The sequence below is a fragment of the Crocuta crocuta genome, unplaced genomic scaffold (assembly GCF_008692635.1).
Source record: "Crocuta crocuta isolate KB4526 unplaced genomic scaffold, BGI_CrCroc_1.0 scaffold322, whole genome shotgun sequence".
Lineage (NCBI taxonomy): Eukaryota > Metazoa > Chordata > Mammalia > Carnivora > Hyaenidae > Crocuta > Crocuta crocuta.
Genome location: NW_027532592.1, coordinates 3,576,080 through 3,599,135, shown reverse-complemented (window position 1 = coordinate 3,599,135; position 23,056 = coordinate 3,576,080). Strand labels below are relative to the sequence as shown.

The 23,056-nt window shown below is 55.1% G+C and overlaps 2 protein-coding genes across 2 annotated transcripts in view; one reads left to right on the top strand and one right to left on the bottom strand.

Moving 5' to 3' along the window:
* DNAH14 (dynein axonemal heavy chain 14) overlaps positions 1 to 3,707 on the top strand; it is a 293,744-nt gene extending 290,037 nt beyond the window's left edge. Inside the window, exons 83-85 of the mRNA XM_077779923.1 lie at positions 1,280 to 1,431; positions 2,786 to 2,932; positions 3,473 to 3,707. Coding sequence (XP_077636049.1) covers positions 1,280 to 1,431; positions 2,786 to 2,932; positions 3,473 to 3,688 — 515 coding nt within the window. The 3' untranslated portion in view covers positions 3,689 to 3,707. The remainder of the gene's footprint in view (positions 1 to 1,279; positions 1,432 to 2,785; positions 2,933 to 3,472) is intronic.
* Positions 3,708 to 3,940: 233 nt separating this feature from the next.
* Positions 3,941 to 22,691, bottom strand: LBR (lamin B receptor). The gene is made up of 13 exons (XM_077779921.1): positions 22,492 to 22,691; positions 20,969 to 21,172; positions 18,267 to 18,350; positions 17,062 to 17,257; positions 16,193 to 16,389; positions 14,495 to 14,549; positions 11,788 to 11,979; positions 11,077 to 11,180; positions 10,030 to 10,155; positions 7,241 to 7,409; positions 5,965 to 6,045; positions 5,753 to 5,875; positions 3,941 to 3,984 (listed from the first exon to the last, which is right to left on the bottom strand). The coding sequence occupies exons 1-13, from the start codon at positions 22,654 to 22,656 to the stop codon at positions 3,941 to 3,943; spliced, it is 1,740 nt and encodes a 579-aa protein (XP_077636047.1). The 5' UTR covers positions 22,657 to 22,691.
* Positions 22,692 to 23,056: the final 365 nt, after the last annotated feature.

Below are 23,056 nucleotides of genomic sequence, written 5' to 3'. Positions count from 1 at the left end.
CCCACAACCCCAGGCAGCACTGGGGGGGGGTCCTCTCCTCCCTCCCTCTGCTTCCCTTCCTCACCCCCCACCCCAGCAGGACCACCCTCTTCTGACTGCACGTGCCCCGGGCAGGAGAGGAGGTGTGGGATGGAACTAGAGGCAGGGCCGGCTCCCGGGGGACTGGGCTGCGGCCGGGCCTCGGGCAGGGGGCCTTGATGTGACTCCGAGAAACTCGGGCCCTCAGGCATCTGCTTTATTCTCCAGGCAGGAATTGGTGGAGGCCTGGAAGGGAGAGGGTGGAAGAGAACAGTCGTAGGACACTGGGAGCAGAGCCACCTGGGCCCGTGCTTGAGAGGGAGGCCCCGGGCCTGGGCTCCGAGAGCTGGGTGGCGGCTGACGTCCTTCACTGAGATGGGGACCCAGGGAGAGGAGCAAAGTGATGGGCAGTGAGGTGGCCGTCACCTCTCTGGTCTGAGACGTGGGCGGGGAGCAGTGGCTCGAGGGGGCTGGTGCTTGGGAGAGACGTGGCCACACGGCGTGGCGGCCGCACTGAGCCCCCGGGACAGGGACAGGGGTGCCAGCCACCTCCAGAAGCACAAAGGCGGGTCTTGTCCCCCGGCGGCTGCGGACTTCTGAGAGGTGCCAGCAGAGGCCTGGGGCAGGCACAGCCTCTCGGGCCTGGGAAACTTCTGAGGAAATCGGAGAGCCTGTCACAGGAGGAGGGCAGGAGCGAAGGCGCGGCCGGGCGCCGATGCAGGCACTTCCCTGCTTCCCGCGCGGCAGCGGCCTCACTGCCCGGCTAGGGTGGGGAGCACTGGTGTGGTGGGTTCTGGGCAGGGGCGTCACATGGAGTAACAAGGGGAGGAGCTGGCGTACGGTCCTGGCGTAGAGACGCAGGGCGCAGGCCAAACCTGCCTGCGCAAAACAGGGCAGGTTATAGGCTCAGGCGAGTGGAGAGGAAGGCCAGAGGTCTGGCTTCAGGTATGGCTGGATCCAGATGACCGATGGTCCTCTGCCACCTGCTATCTTGGCTCTGTCTCCTCTCTATCTTGGCCTCCTTTTTCTCAGCTGCACACAGCAGCTCCCCACAGTCGGGGGGAGACCAGCCGCCAACAGCTTAGCAGCCCCAGAGGAAAAGATGCCTGCCTTTCCCCGCATCTGTATGCCGCTTCTCGAGAAAGACTCTGAAGCGCCCGGGTCTTCTCGTTGCTCTTGGGCCCCAAGCCGTCTCCGGGAGGCAGCGCGGACCCCTCATTCCCCCAGACTCGCAAGGAGCTGGCCGCTGTTCCCCCCAAAGCCTTTCTTACAGCTGTGCTTCAGGACTACGGACGGTCCCAAGGAGTCGCTCTCGATGCCCTCGCGTTTGCCCACCGTGTGATCGCGGGCACCGCGGACCAGGAGCTCTCCGCACTCCACATGACACTCAACACCGTCAGGAGAGCCTTTAAGGTATGGGACGCTTAAGGCACTGGACAGAGTGACTGTGCAGCTGGTCCTTCCCTCGCCAGCCTTCCCCCTGCCTCCCTTGGGCCGCACACCACGCGAGTTCTAGAGCTGTGTGGGGATCCTCATCCCCACCCCACCCCCACTTTTTTAGGCAGTTTTATTTTTACCACTTTTTCCTGTGAAAAAATATACATAAGGTAACACTTACCATTTCAACTATTGTTTTTTTAGTTTACTTACTTATTTTGAGAGAGAGCTCAAGAGTGTGCAAGTGGGGAGGGGCAGAGAGAGGGAGAGGGAGAGAAACCCAAGCGGACTCCACGCGGTCAGGGCAGTGCCCCATGTGGGCATGAGCTCGCCAACTGTGAGATGGAGGCCTGAGCCACAGCCCAGAGTCAGAGGTTTAACCGACGGAGCCCCCCAGGTGCCCTCGTTTTCGCTAAGCCTATGCTTGGTGGCCTTAAGCACGGCCGGGCCGTGCGGCGGCCCTCACGCTCCCCACCTCCAGGGCTGGAGCCCGCCTGTCCTCATGGCATCTGCCGTTTGTCCCTGTAAATCTGGTGACAGGAGCCCTTCCAGATCTGTCCCTGCGACTGGCCCCTCTCGGCACAGCGTCTCCAGGGCTAATCTGTGTGGTGGCCAGTTCAGAACATGGCAGCGCCCCTCGTCCATGGTTTCCATGGCTTCAGTGGCCAGCGGTCACCAGTCGGGATCACGTGATCCTCCTCCCGACTCAGCATCAGGTCGGCAGCAGCCCAATGCTGCATCGTGTCACCTTGGCATGGTGTTTCGTCATCTCACGTCACCACAAGAAGGGGGGCACAGGACACGATGTCTGGGGGGNCGCCCCTCGTCCATGGTTTCCATGGCTTCAGTGGCCAGCGGTCACCAGTCGGGATCACGTGATCCTCCTCCCGACTCAGCATCAGGTCGGCAGCAGCCCAATGCTGCATCGTGTCACCTTGGCATGGTGTTTCGTCATCTCACGTCACAAGAAGGGGGGCACAGGACACGATGTCTGGGGGAAGACAGACCACATTCACATGGTGTTTATCATAGTGTATTGTGACAACTGCTCTATTTTGTTCTTAGTTACTGCTGTCACCCCCTCTGGGTCCTGTTTATACACTAGACCACATCAGGGGTGTGGATGTGGGGGGACCGCGGTCCACGCCGGGCTTGGTGCATGAGTGCAGACACCCTGGTCCGCGTCGGGCAAGCTGGTTTCTGGCATCTGGATGGGGGGTGGTCTTGGAGGGCAGCTCTGTCTCCCGCATGACCCTTCCCCGGACAGAGCCTCTGTTAAAGAAAGCACCCCGTCCAGGGATCCACTGACCGCATCCCTCTCTCATCCCAGGACACAGACCGCACTCACGTCGGAGTTCATGTTTTCGGTTTATTCATCGAGGGGGCCAGGTGGAATCAGGAACAGAACATACTAGAGGACTCGCTGCCTCATGAGCTCTGTTACGATTTTCCTGACATCTACTTCCTGCCAACAAAGGTAAACACGGGAGTTTACTGTGAAGTCAGCCTTCTGGGCTTTCCCGTGGGGACACGAGCCATTCCTTCCTATCCCCATTCCCTGGGGTTTCACGAGGGACATTTTACGAAACGCTTTAGACAGTAAGACAGCAAACGTTAAAAAAAAAATTTTTTAATGTTTATTTTTGAGAGGGGGAGGGGCAGAGAGAGAGGGAGAACCAGAGTCCAAAGCAGGCTCTGAGCTGTCAGCACTGGATGCGCGCCTGGAACTTGATCATGACCTGGACAGAAGTCAGGAGCTTAACCGACTGTGCCCCCCACCCCTCCAGGCGCCCCTGGACAGCCAACGTTTACTGTAAGCCAGAACATTGCTAAACCTGGAACAGACGCTCTCCCACCACCCAGCTGCTCCTCCAGACTGTTCTGGAGGCCGTGACGGTCACACGGGTCATCCGGCCACAGAACCCCTGACCAGTCGTGTGTACGGCCGTCCCCCCAAATCTAGCGCATGGAAACATGAGCTCCTGCTTTGCAATCTCATTGTTGGATTTTTCTTAAGCTTTCTACAGAACGAGCAGGCGCCTCAGACCAGACCGACCCTCAGCTCCACACATTCGAGTGCCCGGTGTATCAGACGCCCAAGCGGTCGAGAACTCTGACCACCACCGGCTCGCCTGCGGACTTCCTGACCTCCGTGCACTTACCTACGAAGAGACCCCCCAGTCACTGGGTCACCATGCGGGTTGCCTTGCTGTGTGAGAAAAGGGAGAAATAAACGTGTGCACCAAACCCCACACTGTGTGTCTGAGCGGTATGACCCAGCACCCTCCATGAAACACCTGCGGGTTCAGCCACGCTGGACAGGTGCGAGCGGCCCGCCCTCCCTCTGTACCCGCAGTGGACTCTTCTGGCTGCTGCTTCCCAGGTGAGTGGGGGGAGTGGGGGCAGTCCCAGGTGAGGGGGGGCAGTCCCAGGTGAGTGGGCACACCTGGGGGGTGGCGTCCCAGGTACAGCAGGTGAGACCTGCCTAGGCGCCGTGGGTTCCACTCAGGAGATAGCGAGGCGTGTCGTCTGCAGTGACATAAGATGAAACCCACGAGGGGTCCCCGGGAGCACTTCCCCGGCCGCATGCGCAGCACGGGGCTGACCCTGCCGACCTGATCACAGACTTCTTCCCTTTAAGAGATGCGGTCTCATGGCTTCACCCGACCTCCTCCCACCGAGGATTTCGCTCACCTCACTGACACACGGGCCTCCCACCTACTGGATGCTTCTGTGGCCCCGACAAACTCACGTGAGAGTGCGATAGAGAAAAGACCAAACCGTTCAGACTCCATCTCCTCAAACAGCAGGACTAAGTGCCCGGCCGCTGAGAGCCCCGGCGCAGGCGGGGTGGATGGGTCACCCAAGGGCTCCTGCGTCAGCCCCAATGATCCCAGAGTCACCAGCAGGAGGAAGAGGCTCCGAAGCACCACGTCTTTTTTATTTCCAACTTTATTTCCAACTTAAAACTTCATTATAAAACTTGTCAAACGTTTCAAAAACAAAAATTAACAACACACCATAGCTGATATCCACAAACTGCAACCTGTCTTTTTATATTTTACATCTTAACCAGAGAAAGACTTAAATCTCCTCCTTCCTCCCCAAGCCTCGCTGGTGAATCGAGTACAGAATGAGACTCTCTTTCTGATGCAGGAGAAAAGCATAATAAAAGCCACTTGCTTACGTCCGTACAAAGAACACACTGGAAGACCACGGGTGCCAGAGCCGACAAAGTCACACACGGCGCCCACAGCCACGCACCTGTGTCTCGTCTACACACTGCAGCAGCAGCCCAGACACTCTCCTCCATCCCGAGAACCACTGAACTGAACACGATCTTCCAGCGCGCCTGCTGCTCCCTTACGGGACTATCAATAAGGAGACCGTGTCGGCTTGGACCTCGCGGCTCCGGCTGCCCCGTCACATCTATTAAACTGAACAAAACCTAAAGAGGCTCTGCCCTTAAATTACGTGTAGACCAACAGGCTTCTAAAGATGACCGCCGCCCTGCTTGACGGCGAAGAGCGCGTGGAGAGGGAACGTACGGGTACAGTATAAACAGCACGGCCTCAACAGTAGCAAAATCACAGTTTTATCTTAAAAAAGTCAAAAACATACAAAAATATTAGCCTGAAATGGCAAGTTTTCAAAAACCAATCTGTGTAAAAATGTTTAAATAGTGCTGTTACTCCAAAAATATATATTTATTCTATTTTTTTTTTCTATTTGCAATAGTTTATAAAGGCAAAACAGACACCTGCGCGTGAGGTAGCAAAGCCAAATCCGCCAGCTCTGGGGTGAGGAAGACACCCTCCCTCGGTCTCACCAGCTTCTTTTACACAACCTTAAATGAATTCTAATGGGCTCACAATTTTTAATTTAAAATACTGCAAATGTTCTCGTTAAAAAGATACTTAGTCCTAACGCTTATTTCACATTCAAAATACTGTACAGAAAGCTCTGCGGTCCCCATATATTACATGAAATCTATGTACTCACTGCCCAGCGCGGCTGCGGACGCCGAGGTGGAGCGAACGGCCCGGCCCCGCTCACACAGAGCTCAGGGCACGTGTTTAAACCCCACTGACCGCGGATGCGGATTCTCTCCACGAGACATGGACAGGTGGTTTCGCTTCAACACGAGGACAAAACGAAGTCATGGCTGGAAAAGTCCTCGAGGCCCACAGACGTCACCGGGACTCTCCTCCTTGCACGCGAAGGACTTGTGTTCCCCGAATCTCAAGGACGGATCNGGCGCCCCCCCCACACACACACACCCCCCCGCCCCACTCACCACAGGGCAGGGACCATGCCAGGGCCATGAGGAGGTCCCCAAGGTAATTGGGGTGGCGCACGAAGCCCCACCATCCAGAAACCAGGAGGTTTTTCCCCGTGGAAGTAGGAATGGTTTTTAAGTCTAAGTGGAAATAAAAACACATTTACAATCATCTCTAGACAAGAGAATCTTATGTAATGTAAATATCATAAACATAAACCAATATTTACGTGCGAGCTTTGGATCCGCGGGATTTTTCCGGAATGCGTTTTTCTGAGAATTTGCACATCGGAAGATTATGTATCCACAAACTGCAATGTTTTTAAAATCGCATGTTAACAACTTAATATTTAAAAGCATCGGTAATGTCAGGAATTATTTCTGTGCTTTTGAGAAAATTTCCAACGTAGAAAATACCTTGATTTCTTAAAAACAGCCCTGGGGGGCTCAGTCGGTGAAGCGACCAACTTCAGCTCAGGTCATGATCTCAGTCTGTGGGATCGAGCCTCGTGTCGGGCTCTGTGCTGACAGCACGGAGCCTGCTTGGGACTCTGTCTCCCCCTTTCTCTCTGCCCCTCCCCTGCTCACACGCTGTCTCTCAAGGTAAGTAAACATTTTTAAAGAACAAGTCAAACCCCTCCACCTCAGAACATCAAGAGAAGAGGAAGTCCTGAAATGTCACCATTGCACCACTGTCCCCATCTACCTGGGGGCACAAAACCAAGGACACAGCGCCACTCACAAACGAGCGCTGCTTTGGCCCCGGTTCTGACGACACACCCTCAGGGAGAATCTGCGCGCTGACTGCTTTTGTCCAGATTCCGGAATGTCAAATTAAGAGCCCCTGACCGACCAGTGACCGCCCGCCCTGTCGTGCCCGTGGAGCGCACGGTGGGAAACGAGGCCCCACCCGCGGCTGGCACGCACACTGCGCCACCGTCCTGAGTGACACGCAGGCGTGGTCAGGAGCCGAACCAGTGGTGAAACAACCTGAATCTTACCCTCGCCTTGAACTTCCTCTTCTACCCGGACGCCAATCAGAGCCGCAAACTCGCTATGTGAAGTTCTGCCCATTTTTCCACCCTGCCCCCGCCACAGACATTTAACAGACCCCCCCCATCCCCCAATCCCCCAATCCCACTTTCGCCGCCACAGTCCACATCAAACGCTCTCCTCCGCGGAGTCCACGCTGACTGCTCTTCCCCACAGACAGGTTCTGGCCGCCTTCGACATGGCCGTATGGGCGGCGGGTCCCCGCCTGCACGCCTCCCCCGTGCCCAAGGCAGGCCCAAGCTGCTTCCTCTTTGAGGTGCCCAGGAGGAGCCGCCACCGCACAGAAAACCACCCCGAGAACGAAGTGTCCGTTCTCTCTGCAAGGCAGGAGGCTTCCTGGATGACATGGACCTGCTTCAGCCACTGCCAAGGGTGCGTCGTGAACACATGTGTGACAGCGCAGGAGACTCCACACCCGATACGTGACGTGCGGCCACAGAAAACAGTACTCACGTTTCAGGGCGACAATCAGAGAAGCCATTGGCCAGGACACGTCATTGGGGTGGCCGACCAGATAGTAGGCCTGCAGGCTGTAGACGAAGGGAACCCACGCGAGGTCTCCGAACGCCAGCATGAATCCAAACCCATCGTGAGTGATGTCCATGGTGGTCAACAACGCCTCCTATCGGGGACAGGGGAGGCAAGTTTTTTAAGAACGCTGGGGGAGGGGAGGGGGGTATCTGGGGGGCTCAGTCGGTTGACTCTTGATTTCGGCTCAGGTCATGATCCCAGCATGGAGCCTGCTTGGGATTCCCTCTGCCTCTGCCCCTACCCCTCCCCTACTCACACCTGCTCACTCTCTCAACAAGAAAAACACTTGGGGAATTAAAACAGAGGTTTTTCAAGTGTTCAAACTAAGTTCAGAAGGACGCAGGGTGATGGGAGGGCACAGTCCCCGAACGTTTCACAAAGGGGGGTGGTCTGGTTCCTGGGCCGTGTCCCTCAGCAGGTCACTGCCACCTTCCTCTCCACTCACAGCACCCTCTTGGCCCACAATCTGGAAACGACACGTGTCCGAAACGCCTCTCATGCTTCCTGGCTGTGCCCAGGCCATTCTCCGACCTTGGGCTCCGGCTCCCCGGCCACCCCCCAGCTGCCACACCTGACCCTCCTCAGATGAGGCGCTTGCCGGACGCCGCGCCTGCTCACGGCGGGTGTGGCGTGTCCTCACTGACAGCGACCCAATTATCTTCACCCCGCCACCCCAGCATGCAGCGCACGGTTTGCCCGCTACACGGTAAGCATTTCCAGTGTTTGCCAAAGAGACAACACCGCCAGCTGCCCCAGATCAATCCCGCAGGCGCCCGCCTCCCTCCTGACCGTGATCGAGCTCTCATGTCGCCTTCCACGTGGAACGCCGCTCCGTCCCCAGATCCGTGGATGACGCAAGACCAGGGTTTGGCCCAGACCCTGCAGGCCAGACTCCAGATGTGGGGCTGGCCCAGGGGGCTCTCTAACTACCTGGGGCCTCGGGCCACGCAGCCGACACGGGATGAGCAGGGTGTGAGCTCTGGGGGGGGCTCCGAGGCCCAGGGGAAGGAAACGGTGGTAATAACTCCAAAGACCACTTTCTTCCAGAAAGAAACCAAATGGACAACGGAACAGAAAACCGAAGTCACAATCTCCAGGCCCTCAGGCCACACTTGAGCACCGACCGCCGTGCACACTGGCTCTTGGGACTGGCCGTCCAGGTTCCTGGGCGCAAGACAGGGGCAGGGACGAGGCGTCACCTCTATAATCACTGTCCTCTGTTCCCTCAGGTCGGCCTCACTCGCCGCCCGGCCACAGCCTGATGCTGGAGAAAATCATCAGGCAAAGCCCCCCGCCAGCTCCGCCGCCGTCCCAAAGGCAGCGGCACTGACGACACACGGGGAAACCCCCCCCACTCTGACTCTGGTGCTCAGCCCCCAGCCTGCGACAAACCGCCTCACAGACGTCAAACCAAGTCACCATCGGCTTAATTTCTAGACGCGTGAATTTCCAGCCGGGGCCACAGTGACTCCACCGTACGACCCCGAGCTGGAAGGAAGTGGCCAGAAGTGCTGACCGCTGAAATGCCAACGGAAAGGCGTGTCAAGAGAAGTCTCTGTGATACTCAGGCAACAGCGAAGCGTCATGAGGCCCCTGAGACTGAAGGCGGCCACCCCCTGGGGGCCACTGACCGTGCCGCAGCGAAGGATGCCTGCCCGCACGTGTGCGTCCAGGAACCTGGGTACATCTGGAACCTTCTGAGGCCCAGCACCAGGTGCCCCGTGGGACTGCAGTGCTCAGAGTGGGCAGAGCACAAAACCCGTAGCCCAGCCACTCGCCACTGAGGTTTGTTTACCCCGAGAGGCCTTGAGCGACCAGACACGAGGCAGATTACAGAAACAGTAACATGACGCTCCCACGTCACCTGAGGGTTGAACTCACGAACCGTGAGATCATGACCTGAGCCAAAATCAAGAGCTGGTTGCTTAACCAACTGAGCCAGTTTTGTTTTCAAAACTGGAAGAAAACTCAGAGTGAGTGTAAAACAGGCCTGAGGAATATGTTATTTTTAAAGGGACTACATTTAGTTGGAACAAAGAATGGGAAAATATAAGCCAATCTTCAAGGACTGAGGACTTTGTTTTTTTAAACGTTTTATGTTTGAAAGACCGAGAGAGAAAGAGAGAGTGCGCGCACAAGGGGAGGGGCAGAGAGGGAGACAGAGAATCGGAAGCAGCTCTAGGCTCTGAGCTGTCAGCACAGAGCCCAACGCGGGGCTCAAACTCACAAACCGTGAGATCATGGCCTGAGCCGAAGTCGGACGCTTAACTGAGCTCCCCAGGTGCCCAAAAAGCACAGACGACTTCTCACATGCGAGTAAGGCCAGGTTAGCTTTCCTTAGGCCGGTTTCCCCGAGTATCACGACTCCACATCAACGAGCCACCCTCGCTGTGCAAGAACTCGCTGCCTCCTGACAGTCAACAGCACAGGACCCTACCTAACCCCATGGCCATCTACCCACCCGCTTTCATCGGACACAGGGATTAAGAAATTAAGATTTATTTCTAGGAACTGGACACGGCACAGAAGTTAAATATTTCACACCAGGGAGCAGCGGACACACTCACCCTGCGTTACTGCTCGCCGCACCGCGTGGACGGGCGCCCCACCTGCTCCCCATCAGCCCGCGAGGGGTGCGCCCTCCTCACCCCACCAGACACCCGCGCTCAGAGCTGCTGGACTCCAGGGCCTCTGCCCCAAAGAGGACTTACCTCATTCCAGAGAGCGTCCGCCACGTACAGGAGCTGGAAACTGTTAACCAAAATCATCGCTAAGGACGGGGCAGCTCGTTTCTGCAGCTTCATCTCGGCCAGAAGCATCACCAGGTTCACCACCACCTACAAGAATGGGGGCAATTGTGTCCCCAAGTGCCTCCCCGGACCCTCGGCAATGACGAAGGGAGAAGGTCACCTCGCCACGCGGGGATCTGCAAGGGTGACTCCAACACCAGGACACGCAGTCACCTCCCCAGTGCTCTGGTCCTGTGGAGCGAGGGGCCGACAGTGGGGACGGGGGGGAGGGGGGAGAGGGTGCAGAAAGCAGGCCTGCGGATGCAGCAGCCCCCACAGAGGTGGTGGGGATCCGCAGGGCTGGATGTGGACACTGCGCCGGGCCTGACACAAATGCCAGGAGACAGCAACAGCCGACTCCGTGTCTGCCGCCCTCCCACAGGTCCCGATTGCATCAGAATTAATTTTCTTTTCTTTTTAAAGATGGGGAAAAGGGCGCCTGGGTGGCTCTGTTGGTTGGGCATCTGACTTCAGCTCAGGTCATGATCTCGCAGTTCATGGGTTCGAGCCCTACATCGGGCTCTGTGCTAACAGCTCAGAGCCTGGAGCCTGTTTCAGATTCTGGGTCTCCTTCTCTCTCTGCCCCTCCCCTGCTCATGTTCTGTCTCAAAAATAAACAAACTATAAAAAAATTTTAAAAAAAAAAGAAAGAAAAAACTTTTAAAAAATAAAGACAGGAAAAATACATTTTTTCTTATGTGGACTGACCTACACGATCATGGTCCTACTAAATACCCGGACGTAAGCAAAATACAACAAGCCCTCCATCTTTAACGACCTGGAACAGGGCATCGTAGTCCTGTGCACTCTGCTTACGGGAACAAAAATACTTGAAATACACATTTAAAGAAAGCTGTAACTGTTCCTCAAAAATACCACCCCCCGCTTATTTTAAGGTGTCTAAAACCTTTCCTAAACCCAAGATTAATGTGTACTCCTGAACTGAAATGAAAAACAAAGACGACATACCCATCCAATCAATCCAGGGCGTAATTCACAAAAGTATTTGAGGTCAAAAGTACCGATCCGAGGATTCAATTCACGGCCAATGAAGAAATCGTAGATGGCACTGCCTGCAGAGAAAAGTCCTTATCCAAACAGAACAGCGGCTACGAGGCTTTCAGTTCAGCCCCGTTAGCTGCAGTCCAGGATCCCAACTTAGTCCCAGGGAGCCTGCCAGGTGCCAGCTCGGGCAGGTGGCCGTGATAGCAGGGACGGAGGAGGCCAGAGGGTGCCCGTCCTGTCTAGAAGCAGCTAGGATCGTAGGGCCAGGCACCCTGATTTTAAGGGAACTGGAGCTTTTTCTTAAATGTAGACTAACCATTTTTCTAAAATAAGCAACCTGAGGTTTTAAAATGTTTGAATCAACCGATTTATAATCTCTGTTACTTTGGGGTTTTTTAAGGATGTTTATGAGACCAAAAAAAGAAAAATCGTCATAAACTGTGACACCAAGTTACTAAAATATCAGTTACTATAATAAAGAAGTCACTAAAATAAACTGTCATCAAGTGACTAAAAAAGGAACAGAGACAAACTGGAAAGTAGAAAAACAGTAAATAAATTTTTTTCCCTTTGAATGTATTTTCCTTCTCATTTTTCCTCCAACCTGGTATCCCTTTCCCCGAACCCCCCGCCCCCGCCCCCCGGAGGCTGTGAGCTGGAGTACGGGGTGCTCACCGGAGCTGGCAGGGGCCAGGGCACTCGGAGGCGCCCTCGCTGCCCGCACCGCCAGGTACACGCTCAGGCCCAGGGCGAAGGCGGCAGCGGCAAGCGCGAACTGAAGGAAGTGGCTGTACAGGTAGTGCAGGTCCGCGCCCCAGAAGACGGCCCCCCCAACGGCAGCGCACGTCAGGAGGAAAGCATAGAACCCTTGAAAAGAAAAGAAAATGTGTGTGTGAAACCAGGGCTTCGCGAGATGTACATCCTGGAAAGACCCTGGGAAACGACCGTTTCCGAGCTCACGCGCACTCCTCAGGCTCGGAACACTCGCACGGGCAACGCCCGGTTTTCAGCATAGACACCAGGCTCTCACACGGGTCATCCAGTATTTTAACTTTTTTTTAAGTTTATTTACTTTGAGAGAGACAGAGATGGTGTGAATGGGGGATGGGGAGCGAGGGGGGAGAGAGTCCCAAGCAGGCCCTGCGCCCAGCTCAGAGCCCGATGTGAGACTCAAACCCACAGAAGTATGAGCTCATGACCTGAGCCAAGATAAGAGTCAAACACTTAACTGACCAAGCCCCCTGGTGCTGTGCATTTTCAAACATTTCAACAGTTTATATGCTATGCTTTTTCATGATGAACCATCCATATGTGAACAAAGCTAACAGTGCACAGAAATTCACTATTAAACAGCAGAGAAGAACCTCAAAATTCACATAATCCTAACCCTCAGGCCCGAATCGCTAAGACCTGAACCCAACACACCAAGCGTACGTACTTCTACCTGAAACCCCGTATCCATGATGGATACAGAAGATCCACCACGGTCCCTCCCCCCCTCCCCCAAGCCCCAGAGTACAGACCCCAGGACCTGCCCCCAGAGAGGCCAGCGCACACTGGCCGTCGGGTCACAGGCAACTCCTCAGCCTGCAGTGCCTGGGCCAACATGTGCCCAGCCGGCTGCTCCCGTGGGCCAAAGCAGGAGGAGTGTGCCCGGCGTGGGCACCCCCAAACGCGGCCACACTGGGATCAACGAGCAAACGGACAAGACGCAGCCATGCGTGGGCTCCCGTGCAGCACGACGCGGTCTCTGGGCCATCGTCGGAATCTGCCTGTGCCCGTGCCAGGTTTCGTCCCGAGGGTACCTCTGAATGGTTTCAACTTTTCCTCAGCTTTTTAAACCATTCACTTATGCTCATAAAATGTATGAACGTGAAAGAAAAAGGGCGGCAGACCGAACAGCTTCCTGCCCTGTGGCCCACGTGCATTAAAAAGGACCCTTCACAGTGTACTGGGCTCTTCCTGGATTGAGGGGTAAAACCTCATGAACAGAGACGGAGGGACGCCGGCCCCAGAGGTACCGCATAGGAACCTGGAATCTGAAAGAGCAGGATCCCAGTCCCGCCGGCTGCCACCCGCTCGCGCCCCATCGGAGCGGCCCGTGTGCGCCCTCACAGGACAGCGGAAACAGAAAACACCACCTCTTAGAAAAGAAGGAAATCAGCGCCCAGGGAGGACACCACAAAGAGCAACAGGCCGAGGGCAAAGGTCATCCCCCTCGCCCCCCCACCCACACCCCGTCCCCACTCGGCCTTGCGGGTGCTGTGGGCAGCCTGCTTCTAACAGCAGCAAGTCTGGTTCAAGTTCGTAATCATCTGACAGTAGCAGCAAGTGAGTGTTCAGCACCCACCACGATCAGGCACCGAGCTAGGCTCTGTGTTTTACAGGCCGCACGAGAGGCATCTACGGGACCCTCGGCTGCCCTTTCAGAGCCCAGCAGAAGGACTTCACAAAGAGCAGGCGTGAGATAAGCCACAGAAAGAAGTACCCACAGTTAGAAAGGTAAAAAAATAACAGGAGTGGGGCGCCTGGGGGGCTCAGTTGGTTGAGCGTCCAACTTTGGCTCAGGTCATGATCTCTCACTTTGTGGGTGCGACCCCCACATCGGGCTTTGTGCTGACAGCTCAGAGCCTGGAACCTGCTTCAGATTCTGTGTGTGTCTCTCTCTCTGCCCCTCCCCCGCGCACACACTGTGTCTCTCAAAAACATTACAAAAGAAGTGACTGGATGAAAAAAGGCCAAGAATTAGGTTGCATAATGAAATTCCCAGGGAAAGGAGGCGAGCCCACCAGCCCTGTTCTGGTGGAAAGCCCTTCAGGGAGAAGTCTCTAAGAGCAGGGCAGCCGCACCTGACAGAAGCGTCCTCAGGGTACAACTGACCCCCCCCCAACAGGTACCACCCACCGGGTGCTCACAGCTGATGGGCCTCCCGCAGGCCAGCCCCCTGTCCGGCACCAGGGATCCCCAGGGACCCCCGACCAAGGTCCCTCATAGCCCCGGCTGGCAGACAGGATAACGAGGACAGAAGGTGGGCGTGGAGTCACCACAGCGCACCCGACACCGATGGGACCCGGATGCCATCTACCCTGCAATCAAACTAAAATTAAAAACTAGGAGTAAAAAAATACATAAAAAAGGAGAAAGGGACCCGAGGGCTTCTCTGAGCAGAGACATGACAGGGATGACATAGCTGCAGGACACTTTGGGGACAGTTTTCCAGGAAAAGCACTGTGGATGCGGCCAGGTGATGCCAGAGGCCGGGGGCGGGGCGGGGGGCGCGTGTGCCTGGGAGAAGCGCCGGGGCGCCCGCTCGGCTGGACCCGCTCCCATGGGTGGGGGCGCAGCGCGATCACTCACTGGAGCGTGAAGAACACTGACTCACCGTTCAGTCTGTACTTGAGCCTTCTTCCATCGGCAAGAGGCATCCCTTCCACGACCTTAAAAAGAAAAAAAGGTTTTTCACTTTACGTCGTCGTCGTAGTCATTTCCAACGTGCCTGGCGAGGACGAGGCCCCTCCGCAGGGCCGGCGGCAGCGAGTGGGAGACATCTCCGATGAAGTGGCTCCACCTCAGGATGTCCCCGACACACACACACCTGGCAGTGGCTGCTCAGGGCACAGGTGACAGCGGGAACAGCCACCCTTCTCTGCCACCGCCACCAGCCCCAAGCGCTTAGAAACCTCTATGACCTCGTCCCCCTCTCGCTCAGAAGTAGGGCACAGCTGCACAAGCCGCACAAGCCACGTGCCTCCGACCAGATGATTCAAATGGCCAGATGGCAGCCACAGTTCACGCCCCAAAGTAACTATTCAGAAATGTAGCAATTCATCGTAAATACAAAACACGAGGGGCACCTGGGTGGCCAGGCTTAAGTGTCGGAATCTTGATTTTGGCTCAGGTCAAGATCGCACAGTTTACGAGTTCAAGTCCCATGTCAGGCCCTGTGCAGACCCTGTTTAGGATTCTCTCACTCCCTTTCTCTCAATAATAAACTTAAAAAAAACTTTTTTTTACAGTGTAAAAAATATTAAAAATAAAACCAAAAACAACCTTTGAAACATATATATGTACATATATGTACGTATGTACACACACACACACACACACATAAAACAAGAACTTGGTGTCACTTGAGTCGAGGTAGGCTCCTCTCCCCTTTCTCTAGCTACGGAAGGGGACCAGGAACAAGGCAGTGCCTGGTGGAAACCACAGGGTTAGCAAAACCCTCAAGCTCATTTCGAATGGCCCCTAAATGATCTTATCTGTTCAGGCAGCCGACAAATTCCAAGTTAGGCTACAGTCGGCAAATACATGAAAACGTATGTATACATAAAATCTTTAACCTTTGGACTGCTTTTTATTAAATATCATCTAGTTCGGGTAGGCTCACCTAACCTCACCCGGAGGTGAGTGCTCTATAAAGCCTCACTATAAAAATGCCTGAAGGTTCACAGCACAAAAACGGTCGTCATGACGGTAACGTTTCGGCGAGAGCGCCAAGCACCCGGCGTCCGCGGCCCTACTCTATCGCCGGCACTCGCGCACCTGGTCAGACCGACCCTTTGGTTTACGGGCAGTCGGTAAACCTGCAGAGCCCTATGAATAAGGTCTTTAAGTGAATTATTCACTCTGCGAACCTCTGTTCCTTTCAATATATCCAGTAAAACGTTCTAGCAAAAGAGAAAAAAACTACACTTACAATGAGGACAAATTTAAAAGACATTTTGCCCAGGTCTGAAGAGCACTGAAATGTTCCTCAACAAATTCTTTTAAAAATAGGCAAATTAGAAACACAGTGTATTAAAGAGAAAAGTAGGGGCGTGGGTGGCTCAGTCGGTTGAGCATCCGACTTCGGCTCAGGTCACGATCTCACAGCTCATGAGTTCGAGCCCCGGGTTGGGCTCTGTGCTGACAGCTCGGAGCCTGGAGCCTGTCTCTCCCTCTCTCTCTCTCTCAAAAATAAACATTAAAAAACCTCTTTTTAAAGAAAGGGAAAGAGGCAGGCCAAGGCCCCCAGAACGCGGAGCTCCCCGGCCGAGCAGGACGAGGCCCAGCGCGCGGCCCGGCCGGCGGGACTCACCTTCCCAAGCGGCAGCGCGTAGAGCAGAGCCTGCAGGAGGACCCAGAGGACGTAGACGCCGAACACTCTGGTTTCCCACAAGTCCTGCCAGGCGGGCAACGGAGGCGGGAAGCTGCGGAGGCCGGGCTCCTTCTGTCGGCCCATCAGCAGGAGCAGGCAGAGGAGGGGCGGCAGGCCCAGCATGACCAGCAGCACCCCTGCAGACAAGGCTCGAATCAGTCCAGGCCGCCCGCTTCGTCGAGCCCCCCTGGACTTCTGGGTCAAGACTGGAGCCTGGCGCAGCGCCCAGGGCCATCTAACGTCCCGCCCCAGACGCCCAGCCGCGCCCGTCGCGCCCAGGGGGCAAGCGCCGTGGCCACTGGCGCAGGATGTCAGCCGCCAGCTGGCCCCAAACGGCCGACCTCCGGCCCAGAGACCAGGCTCCAAAACGCGACTAATCCACCCACGAGGGGAGCAAACAGCTTGAGGTCCCAGCAAACCAAACATCAGCACGTCTAAAACCATCAGCCTCGTCCTGAACACGCAGAGCACCAGCACGCTACAGCCCTAAGTGTCTCACAGTGAACACACCTTCCCACGCAGCGGGTGCGGGTGCTCGGTGGCCCGGGACACCGTCCCTCACAGGCCCGCCAGCCCAGGGGGCTGCTTACGAGACACAAAGCAATTAAGCCGTGCGCGACTCTGAACCAGCTGGCCGAGCCTTCCCTTGACTAGCCCACAGGCTGTCACTACTTTCAAGTCACCCCCACTGACTAGCACGGAGCCCAGGCCCCCGCCCAGCTCGTGACCTGCCCCCTCCCATCCCTCCCAGGAAAGGCCTTTCCCTCCCCGCCACTGCCCTGCTTGCGCCAAGCAGGGGCGCTGCCTACCGGGGACTCCCCCAAACTCCAGGTCCTTAGTCGGCGCGGCTGGAGCTTCAGAGGTTTTCAGTGGTACAGATCGTCTTGTTGAAACAATGTTTTCTTCCTTAGAATCCATGTCTTTCGATTTGATCTCTTCTCTTCTGGGCCGCAGGCTATACTGTGTAGATACATAACTACGTTCTTCTGACAGATGGAATTTTTCCTAGTTGAAAAATAAAAAGTGCTAAATATTTATAGGCAATAATTAGTAGGGGCTCCTGGGTGGCTCAGTGGCCAGATTTCAGCTCAGGCATGATCTTGCAGTTCACGAATTCGAGCCCCATGTCGGGCTCTGTGCTGACAGCTAGGACCCTGGAGCCTGTTTCAGATTCTGTATCTCCCTCTCTCTCTGCTCCTCCCCCACTCGTACTGTCTCTCTCTCTCAAAACTAAATTTAAAAGATAAATTAAAAACTAATAAAAATAAATTTATAGTCAATCATTATCACTAATGCTATTACATTAACTCAGCATTATAATACAGCTGGTTACTAACTAGAATAAGTTTATTAAGTTATATTCAGCCTTAATTTAAGGACAGAATTTTAGAAAAGATTATGAGAAAATACTATGGTTTTCTATATGATTTTTTTGTTTAATTTACTTATTTTGAGAGAGAGGGGTGCCTGGGTGGCTCAGTTGGATAAGCGACCGACTTTGGCTCAGGTCATGATCTCATGGTTCATGGGTTCAAGCCCCGCATCGGGCTCTGTGCTGACAGCTAGCTCAGCGCCTGGAGCCTGATTCTGTATCTCCCTTTCTCTCTGACCCTCCCCTGCTCACGCTCTCTCTCTCTCTCTCTCTCTCAGAAATAAATAAAACATTAAAAAAAAGAGAGAGAGAGACAGAAAGAGACAGAGCACATGAGAGCAGGGGAGGGACACAGAGACAGAGGGGGAGGCAGGGAGGGGGTGAGGGAGCGGAGGGAGGGAGAGGGAGGGAGAAGGAGAGAGAGGAAGAGAGAAAGAGAATCCCAAGCAGGCTCCACAATATCAGTGCAGAGCCTAATGCAGAGCTCGAACTCATGAACTGTGAGATCATGACCTGAGCTGAAACCAAGAGTCGGACGCTCAACCGACTGAGCCTTCTGGGCGCCCCTTCCATGTGATTCTTGAGGAAATGTCGCTTTAACATAGAGAAAGGCCGGCTGGGGTGAACAGGGACGCCTCGCACCTGAGTGCTTCTGGGCGGCGTACCGTCCCTCTTGGTGCGCTCTGGCTCCCCGTTGTATCTGCTGATGCTATTTCCAAACGGCTTCTGTGGTGAACAATAGAGAACATTGGAACGTAACAATCAGACCCCGTTAAACACAACATGGTGTCAAAACATTGTTATTATGAAACTAAGCAATGAAACAGATTTTCACAGCTTCAACTCTGAAGAAGTTCAGCAGACTTTTGTTAAAAAGGAAAAGGATTGGGGCGCCTGGGTGGCTTAGTCGGTTAAGCGTCCGACTTTCGCTTAGGTCATGAGCTCGCGGTTCATGGGTTCGAGCCCTGCATCGGGCTCTGTGCCGACTGCCAGCTCAGAGCCTGGAGCCTGTTTCAGTCTGTGACCCCCTCTCTCTCTGACCCTCCCCTGTTCACGCTGTCTCTCTCTCTCTCTCCTAGAAATAAATAAAAAAAAATTTTAAAAAAAAGGAAAAGGATTAAAATCAATTAGCATTTCCCAATCTTTAAATGATTGGATTTGACAGTATAGATTTCTATGCAAGATCTTTCATCTTTTAAACAGGCTGAATGTTATAATGCCGTCGTTCGATGGCAGATACGCTCATATTTGCTGTGAGTCAGATAAGGTAAAACTCAATCAGTTAGTTCATTCACTGGATAGAAAAAGGGGGGAAAGGCATTCACTGGCCCAAAACAGCCACCAAGGGGAGGTCAATAAGCAGCAAGTACCGCGGGAGCCTTGCCCGTGACCCACCAACTGCCTCCTTGCTGGGTTCCGCTGCCTGGTTTCTCCTGAGCCGCGCCTTCTGCCTGTGGGTCCCTGGCCTCAAACCTGCACCCTCGTCAGGCAGCGGAGGGAAGTTACCACACAGAACGGGGGAAGCGGATCAGCTTGCGAAAGGCTTTTTAGGCCACACGTGGCTGAAATCTGTCCGAGTTCCTGTCACATCCCTGACCGTAACACTACGACACAACAGGAGGAAAGCAAGTTACAAATGCAAGTACGTCTTCGGGAGGCCCAGCGGCGAAGGATGGCAGTGACGTGGGGTCCAGGTCTGGCTCTGGTCAAAGCCAGACTGAGCGGTGAGAACATTCAACATGTACTTCGGTTTACCAAAGTGCCAACAGGCTATTCAGCAAGTACCATGCTGTCCACGGCACGAATGACAGCCGTGACCCTGTACCCGCGGCACAGAGGACGGCCGTGGCCACACACATCAGTGACCCTGTACCCGCGGCACACAGGACGGCCATGGCCCCATACCACGGGAACTGTGACGGCTACAGGCTGACAGGACGCCCACACGCTGCGGCAAGTTATGCAAAAGGTCACACTGAGGCGTCCAGAGCAACAAGGCGGCGTGACCGTCACAGCACAAGCAGCACGGGGATGGTCCTTCCCACACGGCACACCATCCTCGCTCCCGCGGCGGCTCCACAGAGGGCCCCGGGCCCCCTGGAGAGGAGCCCCGCCAGCCTGCAGCTCTCAGGTCACCAGGACTAAAGAAGGTCACACTGCAAAAATATAACGGACACTGAACGCTAAAACCGAAACAGTGACGGAAAGCGGCACGCGGCACCTGCTCCGTAGCCCGTCACCCGCCTGGCAGGGAGAGCCGCCGATGGAGGGAACCTTCTCGCTCACAAGCAATGCTCAGAACGCGAGGTAGAGCGGTGAGCAGACGCCCTTGGCAATCAAATTGGCAAAAACAAACAAACAAAAAATTATGGTAATTCTCAGAATGAGCGGATGGGCATTTACACGGCACAGCCACTGCGACAGGCCTGTGCAAGCACTGTGGCAACAAGTGCAAATGCCTCACATCCGCGCTGCCACTGACCTAGCGGTTCCACCTTTAAAAATTTATCTGAAGGAAATATCTGATGTTCTGTAAGAGTATCTGCTCAGCACAGTGAAAATTCAGACAGAGAAGCAGGTAAACGCCTGTCAATGAGGCATTTTAACAATCATGTCACATCTGTGTGATCTGTGGTCCATCCAAACCATACGACAAAAATGATGCACAAAAATATAACACAGGTTATTCCCAATATTTTAAAATTTACAAATCTGGCTACAGAATAGGATGTGTGTCATCCGGTTTCTTCGGGTTATTAAAAATCTGTGTGCATTTTGCCCAGTAAAGAGGTAATATTAAGCGAATAGAATAAAAGATCATCTTTATTTGATTATTTTTCTTAAAAATCATTACTAGGGGTGCCTGGGGGGCTCAGTCGGTTAAACGTCCAGCTATTGATTTCGGTCATGATCTCAGTTTGTGGGACTGAGCCCCACATCAGGCTCTGCACTGGGGGCCTACGCCTCTCCACGATGAGCCCTCCAGCTTCAGCTCGGGAGAGAAGTGACCAAAAGTAAGGACACTGAGAGACCAAGGATGTGTTTTTGTAACACACAGCGACATCCCGTTATCTTACACGGAAACACCTCTAAACTGTCAAACGTCTTCAGTCCGGCCCACAATCTACGTCCATTCACACGCAAGCACCGCTCTCGTTCAGAAGCACAGCTCCAAGCAGCGCTCTGGGAACCGAACTTTCACTCTCACCGGCGCCCAGAGCCCCGCACCACCTACCCTCCCACACCCGCCCGCTGACGTGGCCTCCCCGAGCCGCCGCGTCACACGGAGGCCCTCGCTGCGAGCCGTCCGGGGCAGAGGCCTCGCGCCAGCCGCGTGCACCCACCAGCACGAGCGGGGTCAGCTTCACTTCCAGCACCTCCTTCCTCATCTCCCTCAGGTCGGCCTGGTGCGAGGCAGAGGCGGATCGGCGGGAGCTTCGGGGGGGCCGGCCCGGGGATCTAGACCGCGACCGTGACCTACTCCCCCGGCGTCTGGACGGCGAGCTGGAGCTTGAGCCGCTCTTCCTTTGTCTGAAGGAAGTCAAAGGCTGGGGAGGGACAAGAAGGCAAAGTTTTAGCACAAGACGGACTGGGTGCCATCAGCTCTGAAAGCCCCGGGCATCAGGCTGTCTGAGAGCCCGGCGGCCCAGCCAGGGACGCATGGGACACACACGTGGGGCACAAGGGCACGTGGTTTCCCAGCGGCGCGGACTAGAAGGGCCCCCAGCACCCTGCTGGGTTAACAGGTGGTGGGACCAACAGCAAGAAACTCTGTCCCACAGTTTCATCCTGAGCAACACGCACAGGCGGGTCTGGGAAATGGGCCCAAGGCCGCAGTAGGCTCAGCAACACTTCACTCTGCCCGTTCCTCTCCCACCCTAGTCCGTGTGGCCCAGGAGCTGAGAGTGGCCTGACACCTTTTACATGACTGCAAACAAGAGCAGACAGAAAATGAAACTTTGTGACACAGGAGAACCCCCTGAAATTCAAGCGTCAGTGTTCACAAATAAAGTTTTATTGGAACACGGCCACGTTCACCCGCTCCAGGCCGGCCTAGAGCTACTCTTGGTTGCGGACACCAGATGGCCCAGGAAGCCATTTACTCTCTGCCCCTCCTTCTAGAACTCTGCCAACCTCTGGTCCACAGTATTCAAACCGTGGGCCACCAGCCACCAGTTCAAGAACTGTTTCTTACCGATCCGCACCCAAAAACCAAATTGGGAACACATGTGTAGAAGTTTTTATAGCATTTTGACCAAGGAATTTTAGGCCTATTGACCAACAATATAAAAAGTTGGGGCTTTACTTTGTACGCCTTTTCCTCCGTCTGTCTCGTAAGCCACGTTTCCAGTACTTTGCATGTGTCCTTCCACAACACGGACCAGATCATTAAAGCCCCAGCCCTCACAGAAAGGCTGAGAAGCCCGGAGCTACACTTAAATCTAATCAGTGTCACTCTCCTGATTAAACGCTCCGTGTCAGGATGAAGCCCAATTTCTGTGATTTAACCCCACCCCTCACCTACCGCGGNCCCCCCCACCCTGACCCCAGGCCCTTGGCATGCTGCCCTCCCCGTGTGGCCTCAGCACCTGCCCAGGGGTCCTCTGCAAGCCCTGAGACCCCAGACCACACCCCCGCCGCGTGCATGGCAGCACTGCCCACCAACGTCCCTCACCAAAGGCATCACACCCGGGAAAGGACCCGTGGAAGCGGGTCTTCTCCAAGAGGCCACAGCCTCTGGGGGACAGGCTGCTGTGCGTACCCCCACGGCCCCAGAGCTAACCCACAGGCGCCCCAAAGCCCGGGCTGGGCTGGGCTGCCTGAAGCTCCGCCACACGGCAGCCGCCCCCACATCTCGTGAGCGCACCTTGATGTCACTCTCCTTCAGCTCAAGTTCGGTCCCGTCCTTGTACTTCACGGTGTAGAGCTGGGAGCCGTTGTCGTGGCTCAGAATTTCAACTTCATAGTACAGGGAGCTCCCGGGCCAGCGACCCCGCACCACCTCCCCGTCGGCGAACTTCCGACTCGGCATCTTCCAACACCAGGCTGAACGGTGGAAAAGGAAACAACAAAGTCACCGTGTACGCGCGCACGTGGTTCTCTTTTCCGCAGACTGAAGCCTCACATACACCTTCCCAAAATGCCTAACTGGTCAAGATCTTAGGAGCAGGAAGGCCTCGCTCGGTGGGGGGAGGATGTCTGGCCCCGAAGTGTGTAGGTGTTAACTGGGTTTCCCAGGGACAGAAACACAGGCAGGAAGTGGCAGAGGTGGGACCCCCCAGGCTGTTCCTTCTTCTACGCGTGTATCCACTGGGGTCACTCGACGTAGGGTGACCTCACCACGGTGCCGCTGCGGCGCCTGCTGGGGACACAAGGACGCAGCAGGACACAAAGGTACCACGTGGCTTGCACTCTGCAAAACACTATCATCA